We start from the raw sequence: 19,765 nt of genomic DNA on the forward strand, positions 1-19,765 counted from the left end.
CACAGGGAGGGGACATGCACCCAAGGCCTCAGCAGGCCGGAGAGTCTGAAGGAGCAAGCGAGGACAAGACACACAGCAGGGGAAGGGGCAGGGTGACCTTTAATGTTGCATTTTGTGCCAAACGCCCCATGATGCCCTGTCCCTGAGTGTCCCTGCCGACCCTCCCCCACTGCAGGGTAGGCACAGGCCCCACCCCCTGGGGTACAAAGGAATAAGTTAAGTCCCCCTCCCCCATCCCCAATAAATAGTGGATTTCCTGCCCAGGGCCTCCCCAGTCTTGTGGCCCAGCGGGCTGGGGCTGGGCCTGGGACGCTACATTCAAGGCTGCCCCGGCGGGCGAGCGGGCAGGCCAGCATTAGCGGGAGTCCTGCGCCCCGCACAGGGGCACCGTGCTGTCCTGGCTCTGCCCTTCCATGTCCAGGTCCAACAGGGTGGGCTGCCCGCTGGCCGTGCCCAGTTTCCCCGCCGGCTCCCACCTGCCGGGAGGTGGAATGCTGAGTGTCCGCCCAAAGGAGACCAGTTTCCAGGGGTCCAGGCGGGGCCGGCTGGAGGCAGGTCGGGGTCTCGGGGCGAAGGTCAGGGTGGTGGGGCGGCCAGGGAACTCAGGAGCTTGGCGACGCGCCGGAAACAGAGCCTGGGGGTCTGGTAGGCGGGGGAAGTCCTGGGCGTCTCGAGGGCCTGTGGAGAGTGGGGGAGTGTCAGAGCCCAGCACCCCGCCAGAGCAGAGGATCTTCTACCTCAAATTGGCTCCAAACGCATCTCTGGGCTGAATGGGTCTCAGCTGGGACTTAAACAGCACCCTGCCCCCAGGTTTTTTCAATTAATAAAATAAAAAAGAGGGACCAGAGCGAAAGCACAGCGGGTAGGGCGTTTGCCTTGCACGCGGCAAACCAGGGTTCCATTTCCAGCATCCCATATGGTCGGTCCCCTGAGCACCGCCAGGAGTAGTTCCTGAGTGCAGAGCCAGGAATGGCCCCTGTGCATTTCCAGGTGTGACCCAAAAGCAGAAAAAAAAAGAGTATTTTGCTTCTAGCGGTGTGCTTCGGGGCTTACTCCAGGCTCTGCACCCAGGAATCATTCCTGGCCTGTGGAATGCCGGGCATGGAACTCGGGTGGGCCACTGGCAAGCAAGTGCACTGCCCGCCGTGCCATCTCTCCACTCCAGTTCTAACCAGATGGGGGCTGCGCTCGGGGATCGTCGCCAACTTCTGTCCCAGCCACGCCGCCTCAGCCAACGTCTGGGTCACTGGAGGACGCACACTATCCCCGCAGAGAACCGCGCTGCCTTACAGGGGCTGCGGCCGCACGCGCTCGCGCGCGGGATCTTCTGGGCACGCACGCGGGGCGCGCACTCACCCTGGCCGGGGCCCGACGGCTGGGCCGCGCCCCGCTGCCCCAGCGCCCCGTCCGAGGGCGTCCGCCGGTGGCCGCGGTTGGCGGCGCGCGCGGCCGGGACGTGGGTGGGCGTGAGCGACTGGCGCGGGTCCTTCTTGAAGCTCTCCAGCTCCAGGTCCACCAGCGGGTTGGCGCTGGGCGGCGGCTCAGGCTCGCAGGGGGAGGGCGGTGGGGAGGGCGCGGCCGGCGCGGCCTCGTCGCTGTCGGAGCGCAGCAGCGAACGCGTCGAGTTGCAGTCGGACACGGATGACAGCGACACGAGGGTGGCCGAGGGCGCCAGGCCCGGCGCGGGGGGCGGCCCGGGGCCCGCGTCGTCGCGGCGGCCCGGGGAGCGCCCGGGCGGGCTGAGCCCCCGCGGGAAGCGACCGGCGCGGGGGAAGAGGCCGTCCAGCCAGCGTCGGTGCTCGTCGCCGTCAGCCGCGCGCGCCTCGGCCACGTCGGCGCCCAGGCCCACGGCGCCTAGCAGTGTGGCACAGCCCAGCAGGGCCAGCTCGCAGCGCCGCCGGCCGCCGTGGCCCGGCCGCGCCGGGGGCGTCAGTGCCCGCTCGCCTGGGCCCCGCGCCCCCGGGGACGGCTCCGGAGGGAGCGGCACGGTGAGGTAGGACGGGGTGGTGTGGGGGGACGGGGGCGCGCTGCCGTCCTCGGCGAACTCCTCTGCAACCGGGAGAGACCGCAGCTCGGCTCGGGCCCTGGGGTTGGGGGACGCCGGCTGCCCCGCGCCCGGACCCCACCGCCCCGCTCCGTGCTGCCAACAGCCCCCACCGGCCAGCCAAGCTCACAGACGCCTCGCGATCCCTAGGGACGGCCGGAGCAGCCCCCTCGGACCTGGAAACCCTGGAAACGCACCCTGCCCCTCTTACCCATCTCATTGAGGCTGGCAAAGCCAGGAGCGATGGGGGTGTGTTTGGGGGATTTGCCCAAGTTGGGGGCACTTGATGACCATTGTTTGCTGCCTTCTCCCAGGGTCTTCAGCCTGGGGGGGGAGGGGAGGAATAGGTGTCAGGGGGTGGGGCGGGCAGCAGGAGGAATGGGAGTCAGCTCCGCCCCCCAGTACCTCTCCTCTCCTCCTGCCCGTTCCTTCTGCAGGGTGGAGCTGGGGCCCCAGGTTCGGCCCTTCTTCTTGCTGGCGACCAGCTCGTCCTTCTTTGGGGGTCCGCTGCGGCTCCACGTCCCACTGCTCCCGCTGCTGCTGCCACTGCTGCCCGCATCGGCTGGGGTCACTGCGTGGGATAGTGGCTCAGTACTGCAGCTCCCCGGAGCCTCAGATCCACCCTCCCCTGGTGTCCCTCCTCAGAGCCTTTCCTGCTGACCCTTCCCAGGGTTCCTCCCTACCCCTCCAAACACACCCAGTAGCAGAGTTGGGAACAATCCCCGCCATCTCTACCAGCATTTCAGTGGTGACGCCCCAGGATCTGAGATTCCTACTTGAAAAGTGGGTGTTAGGGGATGCAAAGCACTATGGGAAACAGGGAAAGGGGCAAATGGTAGAGGGCACAGGGGGCACATGCCAAGGCCCTGTGGCAGGACATGTCTGGGGAAGGGCCCAAGCCAGCAGGAGACAAGTGACTGGAAGAAGGGAGAGAGAAGGAAGGGAGAGGGAGGGAGGAGGCAAGGGAGGAGAGAGGAAGGGAAGAGGGAGAGGAGGAGAGAGGAAGGAAAGGAGGAGGGGGAGGAAGAAAAAGAGGGAGGAGAAAGAGAGGAGGGAGAGGAAGCAAAGGAGGAGGAGGAGGGAGGAGGGAAAGAAGGTGGAGGAGGGAGAGGAAAGGGAGGAGGGACAGGGAGGATGAAGAGGGAGGAGGAAGGACTGAAGCACTTTGTGGGCAGGGGCTTGGGGGAACCCTGGTCCCTGCAGAATCTGCTGCTGTCTCTTCTCTGACCCTGTACAGTGGCTGGGCCTGATGCTGGTCACCATGTCTGTGGCAGTCCCTGTCCCTCATCAAAATCACCCCCGAATCACCTGACACTGACAAACACAGAGAGATGGCGGGGGCGGGGGTGCGAGGCCAGAGGTGTTGCCCCCGGAGCTGCACCTTTCCCACCAGGGCCCCCCGACCCATGTCTTTGCCTCTTACCATGCACCCCCAGCAGCCAGATGAGAAAGGCCCTACTGTCATCTCTGTGCTTGGACCCCAGCCCCCAGGGCCCCACCACAACACCGGGGCCACAGGCACCTCAGCTCCGGGTTCCAGCCCTGCACCACGTGGCCCCTGAGCCCCTGTGGGTGTAGGTTCCAGCACCCCAGTAATGGAACAATGACCTCCAAGGAGACCCAGACCCTTCGCCCTGGCCCCTGAGGCCCTCCCAAGATCTGCCCCACTAGCCATGCCTCCCTCTGCTTCCTGTCCAGCTGTGCCCTGCCAGACCCCCTCCCATTGGTTCCTGTGAGGCTCATTCAGGCCCCCCCAACCCCGTACTCAGCTCTTCGGAAGGGAAATGGCACCTTCTCTCTTCCTGTGCCCTCCTTCCGGCTGGCCTTCGGGATGCTCATCACTACTGGACAGTCCCCAGTGGGCTAACTGTGGCTTTCTCTTTATTTTTTTACAGAAAGAATAAATAAAAATAGCGTCCATTCCTGGCTGTGCTAGACAGTTGGGAGTCATAGGGCCGCAATCAGCTGCCAGGGCGGCCCCCAGGGTGCCCAAGGCCTGGGGGTGATGGACCGAGTCAGGACCCCTGTTAATGTGCTCGGCCACTTGAGCTACCACCTGCCAGCCCCCTGGTTTTTGTTCTGTTTAGGGGCCACGCTCAGCGGGTCCTACTCCTGGTCTGTGCTTAGTGATCACTCCCATCGGGGGACCAGATGGGGTGACGGATGGAACCCAGGCTGGCCAGGGCAAGGCGAGGCCCTCCCCACCTTACTATCACGCCGGCCCCGCCCCCCTTACTTTCTGGCTTCTTTCCCGATGACACTCGGGTCCTGTTGAATCTCTGACACAGTGCCAGGTGGGGGCCCGTGAGAAGTCTGGGGGTACTCACAGCGAATGGCCCTCAGCCGGGGGATGATGCTGGGGCTGGCTGGAGGGCTGACGCCATCCGATCCTTTCCGCTTGTCCAGCGTGGGAGAGGCCTGGACTGTTATTTTATGCTCAAAGCCTGTGGAAGCAGAGACTCTGCTCAGTGGCTACCCCCTTGGCGGGCCCTGGGGATACTGCTTGGTGGAAGGGCAGGACAGAGGGAGCAGGACACTACCCCTCTGCCCTCCTGAAGGTGGGGTCACTAGGATCCCTCTGGGAAATACACATCCATGGCAAGTTGATGCACCGCATCTGCCATCCTGGGAGTGAGGTGCAACAGGTTAGCTGCGGGGCACCAAGGCCCCTAACACCCCTGACACATTCGGAGGTCTGAGGGCACAGGCTCGAGTGTCCAGTGCAGTGGACAGGAGTCACATGTGGGAATGGAGCCCTGGAACTGGGGTTCGTGCATCCCACAAAATGCAGAGTTCCCTTTATTGAAAGGAGCATTTAGAAATGGATCCTTAGAGCCAGAGCAGTAACACAGTGGGCAGGGCATTTGCCTTGCATGCAGCTGACCTAGGTTCGACCCCCAGAATTTCATACGGTCCTCTGAGCACTGCCAAGAGTGATTCCTGAGTGCAGAGCCAGGATTAACTCTTGAGCATCATCAGGTGTGACCCAAAAGGCCAAAAAATAAAGATAGAAGATGAAGGAAGCAAGGAAGGAATGAAATAAGGAAGGAAAGAAAGGGATCCTTTGGGGATGGAAAGATAGCTGGGGCACAGGCTTTGCATGTGGGAAGCCCTGAATTCGATCCCCAGTACCTCACAGTCTCACCTCCCATCCCAGCACTGCTGGGTACAATCCCTGAACATAAAGCTGGAAATTACCCCCAAGATAAAATAAAAAATAAATGCAAGTTTATGATGGATAAAACAGTCAAGTATGTGAATGAGAGTTGGGGGCTACGTGCCTGAACACAGTGGATTGTGGCAATCTGGTATGGTAAGGTGGCAAACATGCCACTGGTGATACCCAGCACCATGACATTTTGGCTGTGTTGGGCTGAACAAAAGCTATTATGAAACTGATTTCCCATTTCTTCTCCCTCTGTGAACGTGGCTCCTCCAAGACATGTTGGAGGGGCCAGAGTGATGGCACAGAGGGTAGGGCGTTTGCTTTGCACGCAGCTGCAGGGTGCGATCCTCAGCATCCCATATGGTCCTCTGTCAGGAGAGGACTGTCAGGAGAGATTCCTGAGTGCAGAGCCAGGCGTAATCCCTGAGCATTGCCAGGTGTGACACCCCCCCCCAAAAAAATTGAGGGGTGCAAATGTGCAAATGTGCTGGAGTTAAGAGGTTTTTTGGGGAAGAACAAAGCCTGATGAAGTCCTGAGATCCAACCAACTCTTAGATGGACCTGGATGGAAAGGTCTAGATTTCTCAGAATGGTGGGAAACACTGGCAGTTTCATCAGCTTTTGTTTGTTTTTTTTTTTGGCATGGTCCCCTGAGACTGCCAGGAGTGATACCTGGATGCAGAGCCAGGAGTAAGCCCTGAGCAACACTGACTGTGGTCCCTCCCCTCCCCCAACAATAGCAAGAAAGTGGGTGGGGGGGGTGCCAGGGCTGAGCTCACACAGTCTCTGCCAGGTTGATTCCAGAGCACCACCAGGAGCGAACATGGAGCGGGGACTAGCCCCTGAGCACTGCCAGGTGCAAGTCAAAAATAAAAAACAAAAAGGGCTGGGATGGTGGCTCATGTGGTGAGCCCTGGGCTCCATCCCTGGCACCCCCCCCCCCCCCACACGCACACACATACACACACACACACGCACACAGGGGGGATGCAGTGACGAAAGTGAGATCCACATCTCATGGGCTGAATTTAGGGGGTGGAAGTGAGTTGTGTTCCGAGGGGGCACATGGAGGGCAACCACAAGGTTCTGCTTTTATGGAGGTGAGTGTGCCAACTCCTTAGACTTCCGGGGGTGACCTGGCCGCCCGGGCCCCTCACCTGACGGTAGGCTGATGCGGCTGCCGCCTTCCCGCAGCTTGAGCAGGCGGCTGCGCTTGAAGTTGCCCCTGCGCCTGCGCACCCGGGGCTTCTCCTGGCTCAGCTGGCACATGAGCAGGTGCAGCTCCCGCTCCACGATGTCCATCTCGCGCTCCGCCAGTTCCTGCTCGCGCCGCCGCAGCTGCTCCTCCTGGAAGCGCTGCTCCTGTGCCGCCCGCAGCAGCTCCTCCTCGCGGCTGCGGAGCTCCTGCAGGGGAGAGGGGCGGCTGCAGGGGAGAGGGGCAGCTGCAGGGGAGAGGAGTGAGGGGGCACCTGCAGGGGCAAGGGGGCGGCTACAGCAGGGAGGGGCCAAGGGGCGCCTGCAGGGGGGAGGGGGCACCTGCAGGGGGACAGATGCCTGGTGTGGTCATCAGGGGAGTGTCCCTGCAGGGGCGAGGGGAGGCTGGGGTGCAGGCTGGCTGGTGCCGCATGACCTCAGTGCGAGGGGCCTTGCGTCTCTCTATCTTCCGCTCTGACTTGTCTTCTTTTAAACTTAGATTTGAAAAACTTCAAAAACCCACAGAGAAGCAGCAAGAAGGCTGCGGCCCAGGCGCCCCTCATCTGACTTCAACATTTTGACTCTGAATAATTGCTCTCTTCTCTGGCATTTTTGTTGAATTCAAAGCCAGTCCCAGATGTCAAGCAGGGTCGCCTGCAGGTCCACGTGAGAGCCGTGCTCTCATGTGGTCACCGACAGGAGACCTGCTTCAGTGTTTGGTTTTGGTCACCTGAAGTGCCCAGAGGTGACTCCAAGTTCAGTGCTCAGGGCTCATTCCTGACAGTGCCTGGGGGACTCTGCGGTGCGAGGGAGCAAACCCGGGCCTCCTGCATGCAGAGCCTGCACCAGACCCTGAAGCCGGCTCCCTCGCCCAAGGAAGCACCATCCTGCACACATGCCATGTGCGGGGACCCAGGCTCAATCATCGGCACTGCATGGTCCCGAGCACTGCTAGATGTGCCCTCCTTCCAAAGAAACATCCCCTATCACTGTGGAGGTAGTTCGGGGTACCTGCTTATGTGGGACTCTGGGCTCGACTCCCAGCACCACAAAAGAAAATACAAGGCCCCTGGCCCTGGCACGGTCCCAGGGAATGGTCCCCATGCCCCCCTGTGCCCACACCCCTTCACCTTCTCCTTGGTCCGCAGGTCGTCAAACATGTGCTGGATCTCCAGCTTCCAGTCCTCCTGCAGTGAGTGGAAGGACTCAAGCGGCATCTGGAACAGGGCGGACTGCTCGATGACCTCCAGCTGCTTCAGGATGCTGCCAAAATCCGGCCGCCCGTGGGGCTCAGGGTCCCAGCACTCTGGGGTTGGAGTGGATGGGGTCAGAGGCCACGCCCTGGGTACCAGCTGCTCAGTGGGAGGCAGGCCCTCACCGGACTCGGGGACAAACAGCTGACACTCAGTGCCCAGGGAAAGGCCCCAAGACTAGCAACTGTGCCCCTCAGCGAGGTTTGGGGGGGGGCGTGGAGCCCAGGAAGCCAAAAGCGGGTAGGGCATTTGCCTTGCACGCGGCCGACCTGGTTGGCCCAGGTTTGATTCCTCTGCCCCTCTCGGAGAGCCTGGGAAGCTACCAAGAGTATCTCGCCCGCACGGCAAAGCCTGGCAAGCTACCCGTGACCTATTCGATATGCCAAGCACAGTAACAAGTCTCACAATGGAGACATTACTGGGCCCGCTCGAGCAAATCGATGAACAACAGGAGGACAGCGCAGTGCAGTGCAGGAAGCCTTGACAGGCTGTGGGCCTGGCCAGATGGGACGGTCTGGAGCCAGCTTGGGGGAGATTCAGGGCCCTTCTGCTTCTGTACTGGGGCCCACTGCAATGGAAGGTTAAGGGGGATGCTTGTGCTGGAGATCTCTGCCACCCCACGAGGAGCCTTCCCCCTCCCCTGGGGGGACCCTGGCTCACCCTCCAGTAGGCGGGCAAAGGGCTCCGGGCACGTGGAGGGGACGGGCAGCGTCAGCTTGTTCATTGCCACGCCGTAGGCCACGGCCAGGGCGTCGATCTCCCGGTAGGGGACCTCCCCTGTCAGCAGCTCCCAGAGCAGCACCCCGAAGCTGCCAGTGGAAGAGAGGAGGGGTGACGCCACAGCCCTCCCGGCCCGGACCCCAGCCCTGCTGGGGCCACAGGGGCCTCCCTCACCCCAACACCCACACTCACTCTGATCCGGGATGAACACAGATTGACGGCGTGTGGCTTTCCTACTTTCCCTCATCCCTGCCCAAGAACCTTCCTGGTGCCCTGGGCTGAGGGGCAAAGATGCCCTCTTAGCTCTGATGACTGCCACTGAGCAGCTGAATGTGCCTGCTCGGCCTGGCCCCCAGCCTTTGCACATGCAGTTCCCTCAGCCAGGGAGCCCTCCCACTCCATCCTCCTGGATCTGTCCTCTAAGTATCCACTCATGTGCCCTCGATGCCGGGCAGGCTCCAGAGCTGGGGTATAGGCTCTTCCTCTACGTTCCTGCAGAACCCTTGGCACTGACCTCTGGTAATAAGTGAACACTCTTGGGCACTGGTTATGAAAGCACTTAGCCAGCCCCGCCCCATGCTGGGCATGCTCAGTGACCCTCACAACAGCCCAAGAAGGCAGGAGGCACCGGGATGACCCGATTTGTCCTGGGAGCAGGTCTGGGCTCAGAGAAGCTAGGCTATTTGCCTAGGGACACACAGGAAAGAGGCAGTGCAGGTACCCATGGCCTCAAGCTGCCCAGCTGACAGCCCCTGCAGTTCTCCTAATGGCATGGACCCTGAGCCTGCATTTCCCACCGAGAGTTCAGGCCCTGGGGCACGCCAGACCTGCCGGCTCCCTGCCCGCACCTGTTCACATACCTCTTCCGGTTCTTCAGAGTGCCCAGCACCAGCAGACTAGGAGGTGGTAAAGGTGGGCAAGCACAGGCCGAGCACTTGCGGAGCCTTGGGCTCCATCCCCAGAAGCCCCTACCCCGTGAGCATGTGCTGGCCAGTGGAGTGAGACGCTAACTTCTACAAGGGTCCCTTGTGGCAGGGTCCCCTTTCTCTACCCCCGCCCCCTTTCTCTTTCCTACTGGCTGGAGTGTGGAGCTGAGAGCTGGAACCCGGGTGAACCTGTGGGGTGTGAGGGTGGGGAGGCCATGCAGGGGCTGGGGGCAGCAGTTCAGTCTGAGAGGGGGTCCCCACCCATGATGCACATCCTGGGAACCCAGGCAGGGGGGCCAAGGGGCACCATGAGCGGGCAGGCGTCTCTGTGCTGCAGGAGCAGAAGCCTGGGACGCGGAGGCTGGGCCCACTCGGGGAAAGGGTTAGCTTGGCCGTGGTCAGTGCGCCCATTAGGCAGCCCACCCTGATGGCAGGGCAGGAACATGGTCTCTTTGCTCAGGCCCTGCTGGTGCCGAGCAAGTGGCAAGCCCTGCTGAGTGGTCGTGGGGTGGCCTGGCGCCTGCAGTGCAAAGAGCACTCCCAAGGGCTGCCCGGCTCCCCTGGACACGGCCCGAAGTCCCAGCTTTGCTGCTGCTCAGGGCCATCCTGCCCTTAAGTGTCCCCCGGCTCCCCCCAGGGTCGGAGAATTTCAGCTGCCACCAGCAAGTCCCCTAAAGATATGGAGCTCCTGGCACCCCGCTCCCAGCCCCCAGATGGGTCCCCACCTGCTGCGGAGCTCTCACAGACTCAGCCCTCGGCCACCCCAGGCTCCTCTGGGGGCCTCCTGGGGCACCCCGCCTCAGCCCCACGTCAGGGTCACTCCGAGGGGCTCCTTCCCCAAAGCCACCTCTAGCCCTCGGAGCGCTTCTCCACCTCCCTGTGCCACAGCAGGGACTCTGTCTTCTGGGGGAGCCCCAAAACCATCTGGTCTGTTAGGCCACAGCCAGCGGGGCTCAGGGATGGCTCCTGACAGGGCTCAGGGGACCCGATGTGGTGCCAGGGACGGAACTGGCATCGGCCACGTGCAAGGGGAGCACCTAAACTGTTACTTGTACAGTCTCTCCAGCACTGTGGGAAAATTTTCTGAGCATAAAGACAGCCTTTCCCGCCCAGTGTGTGTGTCTCTACCTCCTGCCCCTGCAAGTGGTCACTGCCTATGTCTGTTAACCTCTGTCTCCCTGGCCACCCTCCCTCTAACCACTGACCTCGGCTTCCTGCATAAAGCAGGGCAGGAAGGGTGTCTGAGGGGTACCCTGTACTGAGGGGTACCCTGTGCCACGTTCTCTGTCTCCCTGAACCCCCAGGGTGCTGCTGGAGCAGAGAAGCCTGGGATGCGGAGGAACCCCCATGTCTCCGCCCCCAGGTAGGTGCCCGCTCCCGTGTTTGCTTGATGGCCAAATCTTGCAGGCCCAGACCCTGGATTTCTAGGCGCCCCCCCCCCCCAGCCCTACCACGGCACCTCCAGACATCGCTGCTCTTCGAGAAGAGCGAGAGGCGGATGACCTCAGGAGCCATCCAGGCGTACGTCCCCGCTGCACTCATCTTAGTGGTCCTGTGCCACTCGCGGGCGAGGCCGAAGTCTGTGATCTTGAGCACCGTGTCTGCGAGGTTGTGGTTCTCGATGGCCTCCAGGATAAGGACTGAGAGGGGAGAGGGCGAAAGACGGTCCGTGCATGGAGGCCCTTTGGATAGGCGGGCTCTGCCCCAGCCCCTCTGGGGGACCCCACCCTCACCCTGGAACTCCAGAGTCCAGGGGAGGGGAGGCAGATGGTGTCGCTACCGCTTGAGCCCCCTCCGCATGGCATGCATTTTCCAGCCTGACCCTCCCCTGGCCCCTGTCCACACCTACACGACCCTTCTCATTAGAGACACTTGTTCCCGGACTCCATGTGGCACGTTCTGGCCAGCAGAAGCGCTGAGTGAGCCCAGGTCTCATGGGGGCCCACCTGTGCCTGCCCCTTGGCCCTCTGTCCTCTTGCATTTGGCCACCAGCGGGTGCCAGACAGGGACAGACACCAAGAGGAGCTCTGCAGTGACCCCCCCCCCCACACACACTGTGATTGGCATCACAGGAAGGAGCCCGTGACAGCTGCCAAGTTCAAGGGATGGTGGGATGACTCAGTGGGCGGAGCGCATAGAAAGCAAGAAGGAAGCCTGGGTTCGGCACTGAGTATGGTTTCCCGAGCACTGCCAGGAGCGATCCCTGAGCTCTGAGCCAGGAGTATCCCCTGAGCACTGCTGGCTGTGGCACAAACACCAAAAAACCAAAGTAAAGATAACAGAGTTGTGGAGGTGCTTTGTCACACAGTATCACTGTGACAGAATCTAGCTGACATTTCCCCTGAGCACAGAGGCCAGCTTGCCTGCCACCTGGGTTCACAGCAATAATCATGGTTGGGGTTTGCCAGGAGTCAGGGATACACCGGGCAGATGCCAAACCTTCCCACAAACAAACTCACAAGCTATCTTCCTACCAGCAGCTCAAGGCTCAGTGCTGGACCCACCTGGCCAGGATCACAGGGTGAGAAAAGGGGGGAGAAAGGCCTGACTAGTTCCGTCATCGGAGCCCCGTGTCTTTCTTTCCTTGTTTTGGGGCCAGACCCTGCTGTGCTCACGACTTACTCCTAGCAGTGCTCAGAGAACCATATAGGGTGCTGGGGATCAAATCTGGTTTGGCATTCTGCAAGGCAAACGCCCTCCCTGTCAGTGTCACTGTCCTCCCGTTGTTCATCGATTTTCTTGAGCGGGCCCAGTCTCACAAGTCTCCATTGTGAGACCTGTTGTTACTGTGTTTGGCGTATTGAATACGTCACGGGTAGCTTGCCAGGCTTTGCCATGTGGGCGAGATACTCTCAGTAGCTTGCTGGGCTCTCCAGGAGGGGCGGAGGAATCGAACTCGGGTCGGCCATGTTGGCTGCGTGCAAGGAAAATGCCCTACCCGCTGTGCTATCATTCCAGTCCAATGCCCTCCCTACTGTACTATTACTCCTGCCCTGGAGAAAGCACTTTTTGGAAATTACATATGGAGGGCCAGAGAGATAGTTCAGTGGATAGAGCCTTGGGCGTGGTCAAACCAAGTTCAATCCCCAGCATCCCATATGCTCCCCTGAATCCTACGGGAGTGACACCTGAGCACAGAGACATGAGTAAGTCCTAAGCACTGCCGCGTATGCCCTCAACCACTACCAAAAACAAACCAGCAAACCCTACGTATAGAAGGGAGACAGGACAGTGGGGGAAAGTTGCCTGCCTTGCACACAGTCGAGCCAGGTTCAAATCCTTGGTACCACATAAAGACTGCAAACAGGCCAAAGTGAGTACAAGTGTTAAGGCTTTTGCCCTGCAGCCTGCTGACCCAGGTGTGAATTCCTGCCACCAGATATGGTTCCCTGAGAGCCACCAGGGCTCACTCCTGAATACAGGATGAGGGGTAGCCGAACCCCCTGCTGCCACCATACCCTAAAATAAATAAAAAATTGAAACAACCAGAGCTGAGGGGGATGTGGTGAAGCAGGAATCCTCATTCACTTCTGGTGGTCCAGCCTCTATGGAAAACAGCAGAAATTTGGCCAAAACATAAGAACAGAACTTCCGGATTGGAGCGATGGCACAGCAGGGAGGGCATGTGTCTTGCACGTGGCCAACCCGGGTCCAATCCCCAGTACCCCATTTGGTCCCCCAAGCATCTCCAGGAATGAGCCCTGTGTGCAGAGCCAGGAGTAAACCCTAGGCACTGCTGGGTGTGGCCCCCAAACCAAACCAAAATAAACAACAACAAACAAACAAACAATAGAACTTCCACATGGCCCTGCAGTCCCACCTCTCAGCATAAACCCCAAGAACACAAGAACATTAACTCAAAAAGACAGACACACACACACACTACACACAAACACACACACAGACACCCTCTCCCCAACTATTCATTACAAAAAATGAAAACAACCAGATGTCCAAGTACAGATGAACAGATCAAGAAGCTGTGGGATATTGAAACACAATGGAGAACTATGCAGCTCTGAGCGAAGACGAAACCCCCTAGTCTGCTGCAACTGGGATGGAGCTGGAGGGCCTCATGTCCAGTGAAGCAAGTCAGAAGAACCCATACCAGGTGGGAGCCAGTGAGGTAGGAGAGCATGTCCAGGGCTTGTCTTGCACGTGGCTAACCAGGTTCAATCCCTGGCACCCCATATGGTCCCCCCCAGGCTGTCCAGCAGTGACCGATTCCTGAGAGCAAAGCCAGGAATAAGGTCCGAGCACCACTGAGTGTGGCCCCCAAAGAGAAAATTAAAAAAACTGGACACCTTCACTCATGCCTGGCATAGAGTCAGAACACGGGACTGAGGACATCCCCTCCCCCACCCTACACGGGCCACTGAGGACAGAGCCTGGGTCTCTGCTCACCAAAAAGACATCACCAAGCAGTAGGGTACGGGGCAGGGGAGAAAGGAAGAGTGGACAAGAAGTGACACGAGGACAGTGGGGGAGCGTTGGGAGCACTCTGAGGTGGTTTTGGTGCTGTGAGATTGTATGTCAAAACCACAAATATGACCGCTACCATTACGCTGTGACCCAAGCAACAATAATGGTGGAGGGTCTGAAGAGTCAGCAGGTTGCAGGAAGTCTGGGTGTGAACCAGGCCGGGAGTGACCCCTGAACATAGGGCTGGGAATAGACCTAGAGCACTGCCGAAGAGTGGCCCCCAAACCAAAGACACAAAACGACTACTGGTTGGAAGAATCAAAGAGGGGGCCGGTGCGCTCGCCTTGCACATAGCCGACCCAGGTTTGATCCCCAGCATCCCATATAGTTGCAGGAATGATCCCTGAGCACAGAGCCAGGAGACAGCCCTGAACACAGCTGGGTGTGACCCCCCCTCTCAAAAAAAACCCCCAAATAAATAAATAAATAGAAAAGCCAAAAAGTAAAGGATATCAGATGAGGTGGTCTGTGAATAAGGAGGGATGGGGGTGGGGGGATGGGGTGGGGCACCTCGGTACTTTCTATTTTTTTGTTTGCTTTCGGTTCTTGGGTCACACCTAGGATGCTCAGGGGTTACTCCTGGTTTTGCACTCATTAATCCCTCCTGGCACTTGGGGGACCATATGGGATGCCGGGCATTGAACCCAGGTCGGCAGCGTGCAAGGCAAACACCCTCCTAGCTGTACTATCACTCCAGCCCCGCACCCCAGCACTTGAACAGGAAACGCCAGCCTAGAAAGTCCCACCAACTTCTTCCCGGGTGGCACAGAAAATCCAGAAAAATCTGAGATGTCCTTAATGTCACCTGTGAGCTATGAATCCACAGGGACGGAAGAGGGCTGGGAAGGGGCCCCATCTTCCCGGGGAGCATCAAAGCCCCCTGCCTCCATTTGTCCATTTGGAAGTTTGAGCACAAGCTTCACGGAGGGCCTTGGCACTGTCTGGCTACTTCCCAGCCGGGCCGGGCATCGCTTGGGCACCTGGGCACTCTGCTGAGTAAAGGGTGTCTGACCGGGTCAGTGGTGGGAACAAAGTCTGTCCCTCTGTGCTCAGGCCAGCAGGCTGGCGTGTGAGCAGGGCAGCCAACATAAAAATGCAGGAAGGAGGTGGGGAGAGAGCACAAGGAGCTGGTACACACCCCTCAAATGCCAAAGGCCCACGCTGACCGCTCCCTCCCTGCCCCATCCTACACGGGCCACTGAGCATGGCCTGAGCGAAAGCCCCAGAGTCGCCTCTGGGCGGCACCTGGCGGGGCACCTATGAAGTGGGAGGATTGGGGGGCAGCAGGCGAGCAGAATGCTAACAGCACAGGCCCCCCCTGCAGCCAACCCCAGTTCCATCCCGGCACACAGTCCCTAGAGCATTGCCAGGGGCAGGCCTGGAGGCCCCACCTGGTGTCATTGGCATAACCCCGGACAGTCCCTGGGACCCCCCCCCCCCACATTAAATTACCAGCCAAGAATTGCTGGAAGGGGCCTCCAGAGCACCACCCGGAGGCTCCTTTGCCACCTCACCCCCAAATGTGGTAAGACTTAAATGAATTCCCAAATGTGGAGGATGAGTGGCCAACTTCCCCGCTCGGCCTTCTTTTATGTTTTGGTGGTGGGAGGCGGGGTTTGGCTGTGCTCAGGGGTCACTCCTGGCTCTGCATACAGGAATCACTCCTGGCAGTGTGGGGGGGACCATATTGGGTGCTGGGGATCAAACCCAGGCCAGCATGTACAGGGAGGGTTGTACTCTGGCTCCCACTGGGCCTTTGGCTAGATCTCGTTTAACAAGAAAACAAGGGGCTGGAGCGATAGCACAGTGGGTAGGGCATTTGCCTTGCACGCAGCCAACGTGGTCCACACAGGTTCGATTCCCAGCATCCCATATGGTCCCCTGAGCACCGCCAGGAGCAATTCCTGAGTGCATGAGCCAGGAGTAACCCCTGAGCATCGCCGGGTGTGACCCAAAAAGCAAAAAAAAACAAAAACAAAAACAAAAACAAAAAACAAGAAAACAAGGGGGAGAAAGAGCGAGCGAGCACGGGAATGAGGGGAGATGCAGCAAGGAGGGATGCGAGCACCAGGACGGGGGCTGTCCCATGGCTGTATCCTCATGGGTCAAGGGCAGGGTCTGGAAACATCTGGAAGGGATGCGATCTTCAGCTTCTGGACCAGAAGAGCATTTTGCCTTGGTGCCAGTTGGACTTTTATTTAATAGGCAATCAATTAATATCTGCTGATACGAAACTCCGTTTAGATGTGGTCCCTGGGAAACTTCCCTGCCACCTGGCCCCAGTCCTCTTTCAACCAACTAGGCCTGGAAGCTTGTTCCTTTTTTGTTTTTGGGCCACACTTCCTGGAGCTCAGGACTTACTCCTGGCTCTGTGCTCAGGGATCACTCATGGCAGGTCTATGGGATCCCTGGATGCCGGGGATCGAACCCATGTCAGCCATGTGCAAGGCTGACCTTCCTACTATATCACTGCCCTGAACCCTGGCAGCTTGTCCGTGAGCCACTTCCACCACACTTTTTGCTCTGCCTGATCTTGCTGATTCAGGAAGCAGCCCGGTTCTTCCCTTTCTGTGATGGAGACCAAACCCAGGGCCTCACACAGGAAAGGCCAGTGCTGGACAGGGCAGTTTTTAACTGGCAGTGATTCATAGCCCTCTCCCTCAAGAATATTCTTATTCTTTGGTTTCTGAGCCACACACATGGAACTCAGGGCTTACTCCTGGCTCTGCAATCAGGGATCACTTCTGGCAGGGTTCATGGGACCCTAGGTGGTGTCAGGGATCAAACCTGGCTCAACTGAGTATAAAACAAGCACCCTACCTGTTGTACTAGCTCTCTAGCCCCCTCCCTCAAGAATATCTGGCTTGGGGGCAGAGTGATAGTACAGCAGGGAGCATCCCGGGTTTGATCCCCGGCAACCCATATGTTCCCACAAGCCCAGCAAGAGTGATGCTTGAGTACAGAGTCAGGAGCAGTCCTGACCATTGCTGGGTGGGACCCCCCAACAAAAATCAATTTGGGTGCTAGAGCAATAGCACAGTAGGTAGGGCGTTTGCCTTGCATGTGGTCAACCCGGGTTCAATTCCCAGCATCCCATATGGTCCCCTGAGCACCGCCAGGGGTAATTCCTGAGTGTATGAGCCAGGAGTAACCCCTGTGCATCACCGGGTTTGACCCAAAAAGCAATAATAATAATAATAATAATAATAATAATAACAATTAATTTGGCTGGTTAGAAAAAAACGAACAGGGATTGCCTCGATGTGACCGACTCCAGTTCAATCCCCAGCAACACGGAGTTCCCAGAGCCCCAGCAGGAGTGACCCCTGAGCACAGCCAGGTGTGGCCCTAACACCCTCCCTCAAACAGCAATGTCCAGAGGTGTTTTGGGATGTCACAGGGGGTAAAGGATGGGGAGACTGTGGCCGCTGGGAGAGACCAGGGTTATGGCCTTGGTGCACGGGGCAGGGCACTCGGGATAGAGCACTCAGGACAGAACACTTGGGGCAGAGCACTCATGGCAGAGCACTCGGGACAGAACACTTGAGGCAGAGCACACAGAGCAGAGCACACGGGCAGAGCACTTGGGCAGAGCACACGGGGCAGAGCTCTTAGGACAGAGCACTCAGAAAAGAGCACTAGGGGCAGAACACACAGAGCAGACCACTAGGGACAAACCACTGGGGCAGAGTAGTTGGGATAGAGCACTCGGGGCAGAGCAACATGAGGCAGAGCACATGGGGCAACAGCACTCAGGACAGAGCGCACGGAGCCGAGCACTAGGGTAGAGCATTCAAGACAGAGCACACAGAACAGAGTACTTGGGAAAGAGCACTCAGGGAAGAGCACTCGGGAAAGAGCACTTGGGGCAGAGCATATGGAACAGAGCACTCAGGACAGAGGACTCAGGGCAGAGCACTTGGTGCGGAGTATTTGGGACAGCAAATGGGGCAGAGCACTTGGGACAGAGCACTTGGCAATCACTGGCCCATAGGCCCCTGACTCCCAGAGAGGCAGTTTCTGTTGCTGCCTGCTGGGTCTCAGGCTGGGCTGTGAGGGGGCAGGGAGCCTATCCTGGGGACTGCTCGCACTGCAGCTCTCGCCTGCGAGGCTGGTGTTCCCTGTCTTACTGAGCCTCCTTTCCCACCTGGCCCTGCAGGCAAAGGCTCTTCCAGCCCCAGGCTGAGCCTGGGTGTCCCCAGGTCCGGCTCCCTGGTCTCATGGCTGCACCAGGTTCTGCAGATGCAAGTTTTTCTTTTCTCTCTTTTTTTTTGGGGGGGGGCGGGGAGCAGGACACCACTTACTGTTGATGGACTTGAGGTCCCGGTGGATGATGGGCACGGGGGCATCGTTGTGTAGGTAGTTCATGCCTCGGGCAACCTGCACCGCCCAGTTGACCAGCACGTGCGGGGGTACCCGGCGCCCGGCCAGCACCCGGCTCAGGGCGCCCCCTCTGGCATACTCCATCACCAGGCAGAGGTGCGGGGGGCTGAGGCAGGCGCCCCGGAGGGCGATGATGTTGGGGTGCTGCAAGGCGCCGAAGAGCCGCGCCTCCTGGCGCACCTGCTCGGCCGTCACCGCCGGGTCGCGCTCAGGGTCCAGCCGCGCGGCCTTCACGGCCACCTCCTCGCCGCGCCACAGCGCCCGGTAGACCTTGCCGAAGCCCCCGACGCCGATGATCTCCTCCAGCCGCAGCTCGTGGAACGGGATCTCGCGGGGCAGCTGCAGGCCCGCGGGCGCGGCGGGGGCGCCGGGCGCCACGTAATTGCTGGGGAAGACGCCCACCCGGCCGCTCGCGAGCTGCCCGGTCCACCAGCCCTCGTCGCCCGACACCGCACAGTCCTGCGAGAGCACCTGGACGCGGTCGCCCCGCCGCAGGGTCAGCTCCTCGTCGCCCGCCGCCTCGTAGTCGAACACTGCGGTCCAGACGGGCCCCGCGGGGGTCGCGCCCCACTCCTTGGCCGCCGCCCCCTCCTCCTCCTCCTCCTCCATGGGGTGGGGGGAGGGGGCCGGGGGCTGCTGGAGGCCGCTTCACACCGGGGGCCAGCGGCAGGCGGCGGGGCCCCGGCGGCCAGGATCGGGGGCAGTCCCTGCGCGCTCCAGGGGACTCCTGGGGGCCATGGCTGGGGGGCCCTCCGCAGGGAGCAAGCAAAAGCCTCTCGCGAAGGGCAGGGTCGATCCCACCGAGACACGCTGCGGTCCAGGAGGGGGCGGGGACTGGGCGGGCGGGTTCACCTGTGCCCCCCGAATGTCAGCGCGCTAAGAGGGCCGGGGCCCGCCGGCGGGGGCCGAGGGCGAGGACGGCAGGCAGCCCGCTTCCCCGCGCCTCTCACCCCGCGCAGCTCCACCGGCGGCCCCCGGCTCCGCATCCCGGGCCACGACGGCGGGGCAAGGGATGGCGGGGCCCCGGGGCGCGCGCCCCGGGACGGGGTGGCACGCCCCTCGGCCTTGTCACGCGCGGGGCGGCCGGGCGACCCCCATCCCCAGCACCGGCCTCCCCACTCGGCCCCAGCCCCTGCCCCCGCCCGCGCCGCTACCCCGGGCCGCCGGCGGTGCCAGAGTGACGTACGCCGCCGCGGTGCGGTCTGGGAGTTGTAGTTTCCGGCCGCCGCCGCCGCCGCCGCCGCCTCGAGGCCCGGCGCCAGCCCCGCCCCGGGACTCCTCTCCTAGAGCCCGGCTCCCACTCTCGAGTCACCGCGGGGACCCAGCGGCCCCGAAGAACCCTTCCTGGCGGGGGGCTACAGCGGCTTGGGGCCCGTGCGCCGGGTGCCCAAAGGAGGAAAGAGAAGCGGCCCTCTCCGCGGAGAGAGCGGGGCTGCCGTCCAAGGTGGGGTACCCGGAGACACACGCGCTTCGCCAAGTGAGAACCGGAGCTGCCTGCAGGGAGGTCACTGCCCGGAGCCCCTCGAGTGGCCGCGGCGAGGTCCCCGCGACTAGACGGCTCCTAGGGGCTCTGGCCCGAGGTGCAGGCCGGGAAATG

At 60.6% G+C, this 19,765-nt stretch overlaps 1 protein-coding gene across 1 annotated transcript; it reads right to left on the reverse strand.

Moving 5' to 3' along the window:
• Nucleotides 1-80: 80 nt before the first annotated feature.
• Nucleotides 81-19,342, reverse strand: MAP3K10 (mitogen-activated protein kinase kinase kinase 10). Its single transcript, XM_056135649.1, has 10 exons — nt 18,090-19,342; nt 10,763-10,943; nt 8,318-8,466; nt 7,535-7,710; nt 6,368-6,614; nt 4,372-4,488; nt 2,450-2,615; nt 2,256-2,368; nt 1,357-2,049; nt 81-678 (listed from the first exon to the last, which is right to left on the reverse strand). Exons 1-10 carry the CDS (start codon nt 18,775-18,777, stop codon nt 356-358), a joined length of 2,853 nt encoding a protein of 950 aa, XP_055991624.1. The 5' UTR covers nt 18,778-19,342; the 3' UTR covers nt 81-355.
• Nucleotides 19,343-19,765: the final 423 nt, after the last annotated feature.

This window comes from Sorex fumeus, unplaced genomic scaffold (genome assembly GCF_029834395.1).
Source record: "Sorex fumeus unplaced genomic scaffold, SorFum_2.1 ptg000122l, whole genome shotgun sequence".
NCBI lineage: Eukaryota > Metazoa > Chordata > Mammalia > Eulipotyphla > Soricidae > Sorex > Sorex fumeus.

What these genes read in the sequence shown, in the direction of transcription:
- MAP3K10 (XM_056135649.1), bottom strand. Translation starts at nt 18,777, where the DNA reads ATGGAGGAGGAGGAGGAGGAGGGGGCGGCGGCCAAGGAGTGGGGCGCG. An exon ending in ACCTGCGGACCAAGGAGAAG is followed by an intron (nt 6,615 to 7,534) that starts GTGAAGGGGTGT and finishes TCTCCCCTGCAG; the next exon opens with GAGCTCCGCAGCCGCGAGGA. An exon ending in GCCGTCGGGCCCCGGCCAGG is followed by an intron (nt 679 to 1,356) that starts GTGAGTGCGCGC and finishes CACTCTCCACAG; the next exon opens with GCCCTCGAGACGCCCAGGAC.